The sequence below is a fragment of the Myotis nattereri genome (assembly GCF_964212035.1).
Source record: "Myotis nattereri genome assembly, chromosome: 17".
NCBI classification, from domain to species: domain Eukaryota; kingdom Metazoa; phylum Chordata; class Mammalia; order Chiroptera; family Vespertilionidae; genus Myotis; species Myotis nattereri.
This window is the reverse complement of record NC_138092.1, coordinates 11,333,418-11,344,162: the sequence shown is the minus strand read 5'-3', so window position 1 is coordinate 11,344,162 and position 10,745 is coordinate 11,333,418. Positions and strand designations below refer to the sequence as shown.

General features: G+C 41.1%; 1 protein-coding gene across 1 annotated transcript in view; it reads left to right on the top strand.

The window, feature by feature from the left end:
• Positions 1-3,578: 3,578 nt before the first annotated feature.
• STK3 (serine/threonine kinase 3) overlaps positions 3,579-10,745 on the top strand; it is a 214,054-nt gene continuing 206,887 nt past the window's right edge. The window contains exon 1 of the mRNA XM_081111112.1: positions 3,579-3,806. Coding sequence (XP_080967238.1) covers positions 3,781-3,806 — 26 coding nt within the window. The 5' untranslated portion in view covers positions 3,579-3,780. The remainder of the gene's footprint in view (positions 3,807-10,745) is intronic.

The following is a 10,745-nucleotide window of genomic DNA, read 5'->3' as shown; positions in this document are numbered from 1 at the left end:
AGCTCAGAGCTAATACCCAAAGGTTTCCAAAAAGCCTTAATTATTTATCTCATTCCAGTACACAGTTACCCTATTAAATGACCTTTAGGAATATCTAGGCATAACAGTAAAAAAAATGAACATTTACTGTTAAAACATGGTACCCAGTCTTCCCTTTCAGCAGGATGCTGTGGATCTATAGGTTCAACTGTGGAAATAGGATGAGGTGTCATGACCCTCTATTGTCTTGACTCAAGTCAGACAATTCATCACACTTAGGGCATTTTCGTCATACAAATCAAGTAAGACTTTAGTGGGAACCCTATGTTCAGATAGGCATAGCCAGAGCTTTCTTCGGGTGAGATCATCTTATTACCAAACTGGTGTTCCTGCCTATTATAATACGCAATTTGCCTTTGACTGTCCAGGGAGGCTTTCTCACCCCTGTGATCCTCAGATTCTCCTTTCCTAATTTAAACTAGGGAACACATTTTAATTGCAACATTTCCCACCAACAATTTCCAACATTCAAAAAAATAGTGAAAGCTTTTTTTTTTTTTTTTTTTTTTAAAGATGCTGGAATTTCCCTCAGCAGTTCGGGTCTAAAGGCCTTGAAGAAGGGATAGTCATTCCAGTCCTTCTTGGGGCAAGTTATGGGTATACAAGCAGGACTCTCACAATGGATCTCTTCCAGCATTCCTATCTCAAGGAGTCTTTATTTCCTTCCTGTATGTATGCCAAGGGATTTTTGGCATCTTCACTTTCTTTAATGAGGGCCAGTGTTGGGGGCCTGATTTGCCTTCTCCAACCCAGTTAAACACCCAACTGCTTCAGCCAGCACTTTGAATGCAGCACTTCTGGTAAGTGCATCCACATTGACAAATACAGCCCAATCTAAAATTATGTCCACTCTTCTTGGTTGAGTGCTTTCAAAATATAGTCCCACAAAAATTTCAGCAGTAGTTTCTTCTTTATTTAAAGTAACAAATCCTACAACTGTTGCAATGTAATAACCTTCTCTTGGCAAAAAAAAGGAGTCCTGGCCAAATATCTGAGGCCAATGTTATTGCCTGTTCATGTCTTTTATGTACTCATTACAACTTGAAGAATTGGAGGACTCACTGTACTTAAAATGCTAGGAATGGTAGGGACAAAATATGATAAGAGCATTCCCCCAAACCCATTTTCTAATGGTCTCAAAAGGGTTGAGGGTAGGAAGTGTTGAAATTACTTGACGATCCTTTGCAAAATGTCCCTACACAGCTGCCCCAACACCCAGGGACAAGTCAGGAGATGGTGGAGTTTAGGGTAGAGAGGTCATACATATTAAAAAAAAAAGACTTCTAGTTTAAAAAATCTTCATCCAAGCATGTATTTATTGATTTTAGAAAAAGGAAGGGAGAGAGAGCAATATCAATGTGAGAGAGCAACAACGATTGGTTGCCTCCTGAATCTACCCCAACCAGGGATCAAACCCTCAACCTAGGTATGTGCCCTGACCAGGAATTGAACCTGCAACCTTTTGGTGTATAGGATGATGCTCCAACCAACTGAGCCACCTGGCCAGGGTTCTAGATTTTTTAAATACACACCCTCCCACACTCACAACTCATTACCCCCAGAAACATTGCTATCTACCCATCTTGATCATGATATAGGATAAGGGAAGGAATAAAGTTGCTGTTTATAATTAATTATAAGTAAAGTGACTCTTCTTACATTGCAATTGATTGTGTTAATGTTTCCAGCCACTCTCTTCTCTATAAAGAGTAGGTGAAGAGACTCTCCCATCCCATTTTCTGGGTTAGCCCTGATGTTTGGGTCAATGGAAGATGAGAAGTGACAATGTGTTAGTTCTAAGCAGAAGCTTTAAGAGGCAGTGCGGATTTCGGCTACCTTGTTTGCTTTTTCCTCTACCAGGAGAAACCCATGTTCCTAATGGCAGCTACTCCTTCCGTCTGGTCTCCAGGGTAAGACTCAGAGAACAGAGGTGCAACCACTGACAGATACCATGAACAATAAATAAATGCTTGTTTTTGGAAGCTTTGGAGATTTTGAATTGTTATTGCAGCAAATCTGTCTAAAGTACATAAAATGATTTTTTGGAGGGGGGGGGGTAGATTTTTTTGGTCAGTTTGGTTAGATAGTTAAAGTGACACCAAAGCTTGAGTTTGGGAGTTTGAATTAGAGAGAAATAAATTTCTTTGTATAGGAAAGTGGGAAAGTTTGTTTTATCTAGTAGAGGGGGAATTGGCCAGGGAAATACAATGGAAAAAGCAGAGGCAATGAAACAGGAGACTAAAGATCCAAAAATTGCTTCAGGACTTTTAAGCCGTGTATATCTAATTTGGAAAACAATTGAGTTCCACATTTGCTTCATCCTGGCCCCATGTGAATGAATGTAGAACACAGCAGCCCCCAGAGACACATGAGAATAAAATAATTGCTGCTTTAAGCTATTGAGAACTAGCTAATAAAACTTATCAGCTGTTTCTTAAGGAAGATTCTCAAGAAGTGCCACAAACATTTATGCTTACACATTATTAATCAGAATTTAGCCACATGGCCAATTCCAATTGCAAAGGAGGCTGTGCTAGTCTCCAAAAACTACATGACATTACATCTTGACAATTTCTGTCAAAACTAAAGTTGTTACATAGCAGCTATGTGTGGTTATAAGAAAGATATCTGTAGACAGAATTTAAGGTAATGGTATACACACAATAGGGATGGATGAAGGGGTCAAATGACAATGGAACAGGTTGGAGAGAGGGGGTGGCAAGAGAGAAGGAAACAAACGTTTCTTGAATACTTTTTAATGCAGCGGAATTGTCTAGTTTGCCAGGTTACCCTGATGAGCAAGACCACAGTGCACTGAATCCTGTGCACTGAGCGTTGTCACCGCAGTCATTATTTTCTTTGTAATTAGACATAATTATCGTGAAATGTAATGAGGAGCTTGTCCACAATCAAATCAAACAAGAATTTCCAGAAGCATCCCTAGTACTGTAGCTACAAATGTCAAATGGCCGGGAGAAAACATAACTAATAATTATAAACAGAGTTAGAGAGGGAAGCGTGGGCAGTTAGAAGTACTTCAAACACATGCACAAGATGCTTGGGATGTATCCTTGGGAAATCCAGAGAAATGAATCAAATTGTATTGGGGCAAAAAAAAAAAAAAAGGAAGGCAAATGAGGAGCGCCAGCTCAAAGGAAAGCACCCTTGGCATAGAGAGGCTAGTCCTGAGGAGGCCTTGCCCTCTCGCTCTTTCAGCACCCATTCCTATTCTCCCCCACCTCCCCCCTGCAGTAAGGCCGGCCCCGCCCTCGACCCCCGACTCCGCCTACCCTACCCAACGCCCGGCTTTGCTCAGCTTGGCCTGACTGTGGCAGGCTCCGCCCATCAACTCTGGACCGCGGCCGGCTCCGCCCACCAATCCTGGACCGCGGCAGGCTCCGCCCACCAACCCTGGGACGCGGCCGGCTCCGCCCACCAATCCTGGACCGCGGTAGGCCCAGCCCACCAACTCTGGACCGCGGCAGGCCCCGCCCACCAACCCTGGACCGCGGCCGGCTCCGCCCACCCTCCCTGGACCGCAGCGGCCGAGGGGCGGGGCGGGCCGGGAGGAGCCACACTCCGGGGCGGGAGGGGGATCCGCCGTGGAGTTACGGGAAAGTTGTTCCGAGTTCCTGGAGTTTCCCTCTGCGGTTCCCCGGGCTCGGCCAGCGGGCGCCCCGGCTCCTTTCCTCCCTCCGGCCTTCGCCGCCCACCAGGTCCCTCCTCGTGTCCCGGGCCGCCATGGAGCAGCCGCCGGCGCCCAAGAGGTAACGACTGCGGGGAGCGGGGAGCCGGCGGGAGGCGGCGCCGTCGGTGCGGGGCGGGAGCCGCTAGGCCCGGCCGCTCCGTGACACCCTCCGCGACTTCGGGGCGGGGAGCCGGGCGCGCTGGCGGTAGAGAGCGGGGTCCGAGGGCCGGGCCTGGTCTGTCCTAGGGGCCCGGGGGCTCGAGGGGGGCGGAGCCTCCAGGTCCCGGGCGGCCGGGCCTGGCTCGTGGACAGAGGTGGGCAGCGCGGGCGCCCCGCGGCCGGGCTCCTGGGCGCGCAGTTTTCCTTCCTCGTGGCAGATTCACGGAGCCAGGGAGACGTAAAACTAAGAAATGATTGGGCTTCTGGCAGGCATGTCGGCTTTCTGGTCAAATGTTTTTCATAGTATTGCCTTTTTTGAGAAGCGGGTTGTTTATTTGCAGTTCAAGGAATTAAATATTGATAGCCACACAGTTTGTAAAATTTACCGTGGATGTGCTGCCCTGACAGGTGCTCCTCCCCTGCCCCTCAAGTTCAAAGTATTTATGGATGCAAGATAGTAATCTTGAATTAGGACCTCTCCCCCATATAGGTTTTTTTTTAGCATGTAAAAATAATGATGCTTTGGTATTTACTGTTAATTCATATTTCATCTTTGATATATTGGAAGTGTAAGAGTACACAGTAGTTTGGACTAATATTTGAAATGACCTTAGGAAGCTAAATCAAGGTTATCCATTGATTTAAATTCATAATGTGCATTTCCCTCTCCCCAAGAATGAATCAATCAGCTAACTGCTGTTGGATAAAATATTTAACTTCCGTCTTTTACTTTTAGTTTATAAAACAAGGCTACTGATTTCTCTCCTAGATAGTGTTACGAAGATTTAAGAGTTTGAGTGTTTTGATACCTAGAGATCTTTAGATGAAAGATGGTGTATTCAAGAACATGAAATAATTAAAAGGTTGGGACTTTGTGAGCTATTGTGAACAGGGTGTGTAGACACCTGAGCCTTGAGGCCTGGAAACCATCTGTTCAGGTGTAAAAGGGGGCTGTGGACAGGTTTCCAAAAGAGACCTCCTATCAGACAGAGCCCTTGATAAATTCTTTCCTGACATTTTGTAAAGCATCTAAATTCTAGTATTGATTGGGCACTTAGTTTTAATACCATAGAAGAAAATTGGAAGCATTTTTTTTTTCTTTTAACTTTTTTTGTCTTGGAAGGCCTGAGCCAGCACCAACTTGAACAACTCTGAATTGGAGTGGTAGCTCTCTCTACTGATTAGCTATACTCTAAAACAGCGGTTCTCAACCTGTGGGTCGCGACGAACGACCCACATTAGAAGGTAATGATTAATAGGGACAGTACAAAAACTCACTATCAGTTAGTTATTCCTACCATAGCTTTCCATGGGGCAAACTCTCTGAGTGTCCTCATCTATAAAATAGAATTAATGCCTGTAATCTAACCTACTCAATAGGGTTGCTATAAGGATTAAATGGTAACAATGAAATTGGGGGTCACCACAACATGAGGAACTGCATTAAAGGGTCGCGACATTAAGAAGGTTGAGAACCACTGACATAAATGAAAAGTGAAGTTAGGAAATCAATCATTTCATAAGGGAAAGTGTTGCTAGGAATGAATGGATTATCAGCCACAAGATAGATTGTTATGGAATGAAAAAGCAGTGGTAAAGGGATGAAGGTATAGAAGGATAAAGTAGAAAGTATTCATATTTTCCTCAGCATAAAGAGCCCATATCAGCCTATAGCATCAGTGGCCCTAATCTTAGGCCAGAAATTAGGAATGGAGATAAACAATCAGCAGGAAATTCCCAACTCTCAGGAATTAAGTTGAGTGGGACAAAGCAACAAACCAGGTAAGTACAAGTAGGGCATCAGGAAAACCATTGAGACATTGCAGTGAGAAGAGGGGTGGACTTAATATTAATGTCTACATTCCTAATTCATGTGTCCTTGGAATGTTAGAAAGTGAAATTCTTGTGTGCTTATTATCAGAGAGCGTCTCAAGAGAGGTTTCTAAGAACTCTTAAAAAGATGAAGGCAGGAGGCCCTGGGGTAAGCTCCCAGCTTTAGAGGCAGGCAAGTGGTCCAAGGGAGAAGAACTGCACAAACAGCATCTTTCTGCTAATGTTAACAACTTGGTCCCTAAACCGTATGCTGCCTTTGGATTTTCTTGGTTAACTTGGGATTGCACCAACTCCATTGGAGTTGATTTAGACCCTGTAGATGGGAATACTCAATTGGCCCTTCCTTGTTAGAGAGAGTGTATGACAGACAATAAAATTTGGAACAGTTCCTGGTGAGCAAACGTCAGTTACACATGAAGACAGTAGATAAACTTAGTTTTCAGTCAATCCTAGGCAATGATTCATTTATCCACTGTTCTTTAAGGGGCTGAGATTTGGCATATATTAGTACTGAAGAAATATAAAGAAAAAGGTAAACATTTATTAAACACTAGAGGCCCGATGCATGAAATTTGTGCAAGAGTAGGCCTTCCTTGCCCCGGCTGCCAGCACTGGCTTCCCTCTGGCACCTGGGACCTGGGCTTCCCTCACAGCCCTGGCTTTGTCTGGAAGGATGTCTGGTCTAATTAGCATATTATGCTTTTATTATTATAGGCAGCTAGGTTGAAATTTGTTTTTCTGTTGTAATCTAAATGTTCCATTCCAGAAATGTATCAGTAAAGCTTTAATAATAAAGATTTTAAATTGAGTGCTTCTTGTTTGGATTGTAAGGGGAAAAAGCACTGAGAATTTTAAATTTCTCCTTTCAAAGACATCTGTTGAACTAGAGATACTGTCTCTTCAGACCATCATATATTAATGACTTTCAAAAATTTTAAAAAAATTGATAATGAGACCCAGTGCAGATATATATATATATATATATATATATATATAGTTTTAAATAGAAGTTTCATAAAATGTACTGTGTGTGTGGTTTCTGATATTTTTCTATTTTCTGTTCTGTTTCATTGAGAAACTGCTGGTCATGATCCACAAAATTATTTTCATGATCTATTAATGGGCTGTGATTGCAGTTTGAGAAAAACACTCTTGTGTGTAGTAGAGACAGGAAATCGATTTCATTTCCAACTCCATCTTGATATTTAATATTGAAAGCTTGTTGATGGCATTGCCAAAGGAATCCCGAGTGGTGGAATTGTAACAACCTATACATACACTAGAGATATTCTTTCAGATTCTAAAAGAGGAGGAGGTGAAGGGGCCGGGGCAACTATCATATAAAAGCTACTGTATTTTGAACACTATATATGTCAATTAAAGTTTGGAAAAATGCAAAATGATTATCTACGATGTCTGACAAAGTTTACAAAAGAAAAGATTGTTATGAGGCAAAAGCACATTTTCTTTCTGGTGTAGAATGACCCCACACCCTGGAAACATCCAACTATAATTATGATGACCTCAATTTCTGACTCCCTACCAGCTCCACCCTCTATAACTACTAAAGGTCTTTAGATTTTTCTTCTAAAGAGAACATTTATACTAAATGATAGAAACTTTCTTTTTTATTTGTCCCAAGCTTCTTTTTTGTTGTGATTGTATTTGAATTGCCTCATATGTTAGGATTATTCTAATCTTAAAAAGCTTTTATCTCTTAGAAGGAAGATTCTATATTGAGATATCTTATTACAACTGCTTTTTAAATATAGAGTCTCAGGTTAAATAAATAAAAGTAACAAATTATGCACAGATATATATGAATATCAAAAATAAGTTCATTGTTTGCTTATTAGCTGCAGATGACCTTGAATGTCTTAAAGTACATCAAAGGATGTATCTTGAAAAATGATTCTGTAGCAAAGTATGAATTATAGAAAGCTGTTAATATGATACCAGACATCTTGGTAAAGAGGTGAAATTGAGTAAATTTTTTCAGGTATTTCAGATATCTTGATATAACTATTAGTATCCTGATTCATACAAACACACATGCATAAAAATGGGGAAAATTATTGAATGATTCCAAGAATAAGGTAGTTTCTATATTCTAAATTCTATATTCTATATATAGAATGCTATTCTCTGTCCAGATCAGATCATCTTTTCATTTTTAGAATGTTTGGTTTTCTGATATTGTGGAACCTAGTCCTATAATTGTAAAGAAATGCAAGTTAAAATTATTTTTTTGTAGTTTTGGTAAACTTTTTGTTGTTATTAATCCTCACCTGAGGATATTTTTTCCATTGATTTTTTTTTTTTTTTTTAGAGAGAGAGGAAGGGAGTGAGGGAGAGGGAAGAAAGGGGGGAAGGGAAGAGAGAGAGAGACATCGATCTGAGAGAAAAACATTGATTGGTTGCACATGCATCCTGATCAGGGCTGGAGATCGAACCTTCAACCCATGTACATGCCCTTGACCGGGAAGCGAACCTGGTGAACCATTTGGTGAGTGGGCCAATGCTCAAACCACTTAGCACACTGACCAGTATGGTGAACTTTTTTATATTTGAGGAAATCATAAATGAAAGATAGTAGGCAGCTAGTTTCCTTGACTCTCTCTGGAGCCACAGGATTTCTCCTGTCTATGCAGGGTTGCCCCATTCTCCTGTTTCTTTCTAAAAACTGACTTTCTTTACTCAACGATCATTGCTCATGGCAGAAATTGACTGTCAGCCTTAAGATCATTCATTTTACTCATTTATTCATATATTCAGTAATTAATAATTAACTGCCTTTCAAATGCCAGTGCTGAGAACATTGCTGAATGAGATAGATGGGATCTTTGCCCTCATGGAACACACAGTCTAATTGGAGCTTGAGCTAGGAAGGCTAGACGTAGCATGTATTGATAGAGAAAAGTGGTGAAACCTGCTCAATAGGGCAGTTGACGGAAGCTTCTCTGAAAAGGTAATATTTCAGCTGTGACCTGACATTGAGAGGTTATCTGTGTGAGTGGCCAGAAAGAGTATTCCAGGTAAAGGTAACAGCTGTCAGAAGACCAGGAGGTGGGGGGAAGGTTAGTGTGTGGAAGGGATTGAAATGAGGCCACTGTGGGTGGGTTACAGAATGGGAGAAAGTGTTGGAGATGAGGTCAGAGAGGCGGGCAGGGATTCAGTCGTGTGGTGTGCTGTCATTAAAGAGTTTTAAGCAGAATTGTAAGCAGTTTATGCTTATAAAAGATGAATTCCCTATTTTTCTCCAGATGGGACCAATTTTTTATTTTTTAAAAATGCCAACATGAGCTGTTGGATTTAAACATATTTGATGGATTTTTAAGCCATTACAGATACTATTGTTGAAGTTCAAAGTGTCCCATCTATGGTCAGTGGGAGTCTCTTGAGGAGACAGTGTGACTCTTGTGGCAGCTTCCTTGCTGTCTGTTGTGATAAAACAGGCAGGTCTCATCTTGTCCATTTTCTGTCCCAGATCTGATCCAACCATTTCTCTAAGAAGCCCTGCTTTCCTTTAGTGAGAAATGGTATTTCAAGACTTTAAACTGGGCCCTTATTTTTAAATAGCATTTTATTCATAGGTAGGAGAACCGACTCTTTTCCAAACTATGGCACTGGCAGTTTGAATTTCTTTCCCTGGGTAATATCTTTACATACATTTTTTATTTTAAGTTGGATTCAGAAATTGGGCAAGTATGGACAAATTCTGTAGTAGAGACTATGTAGAGTGGACTGTTATCCTCATGTTCTCCCTGGCTTACTCTGGTTACCCTGACTGTTATCCTAATATCCAGCCTCACTTTCTCACCGCTAAATGTTTCAGGTGACCCAGTTTCTTCTTTTCTTAAATAAAAAAGATGTAGAAAACAAAAGAATCCAAGACAAATGACACCACTAATGATAAAATCAGATTTCAGGCCTTATTTTTAAAGGTAGAACAGTTAACCTTGTCTTGCAAACATAAAAATACATCTGCAGACAAACAAACAAAATTCAGGGGGCATTTTGAGGCTGCTTTATAAATTTAAACCTGACTCAGTGTGATGAATTGCAAAATGAAGCGCATCCAGATATTAAATGCCATGTGTTAAACCTTTTTAGTGTTTATATTAGCCCCTCTTGTTAAGTTTTATTGTGCTTTAAATAAATAAAATGAGGTATTTGTCTCAGTGATATTAATTGGTAATTTACATTTTTCAGTGTGTCACATAACTTTTATTTCTAGAATTAGTTTTGATGTAATTACCCACTATATTAAAAGACATTAAGTTGCACCTATAAATTTAGTTGGTCATTTTGCAATGAAATAGCAACCAGTAACCATTTTGTAATGATTACTCTAATCCTATATAATAAAAGGCTAACATGCAAATCGACCGAATGGTGGAACGACCAGTCGCTATGACGCACACGGACCACCAGGGGGTAAACGCTCAACATAGGAGCTTCCCCCTGGTGGTCAGTTCGCTCCTACAGGGGGAGTGCCACTCAGCCAGAAGCCCTGAGCCGGGCTCACAGCTGGCAAGCGCAGCTGCAGTGGTGGGAGCCTCTCCTACCTCTGTGGCAGCACTAAGGATGTCCGACTGCCAGCATCCCCTGAGGACATCCCCTGAGGGCTCCCGGACTGTGAGAGAGCACAGGCCAGGCTGAGGGACCTCTCCCCCCAAGTTCGTGAATTTCATGCACCAGGCCTCTAGTATTTTTATAATCAGTGAAATCTGGATCATAGAAAGAGTTTCAAGAGTAATGATTTCCCTGAATAAAATTTGTGGTTTATGTAATTCCTAAGAATTATAAGAAACAAGTGTCAAATTAAGCAGTGGAAATTAAAAATGTATATAATAATTAACTTTTGAGAAGAAAGTATTTTGATGATTTTTCTTTTCCTGGTTGATTGAGATTTCTTTCTATGCTCTTTATTCTCATTATATACTTTCAAGATTTTTTCCCATCTATTTTTTTCTAGTAGAACAGAATTCCAGTTCCAGGTCAATGATTAGAAAATGGAATTTCC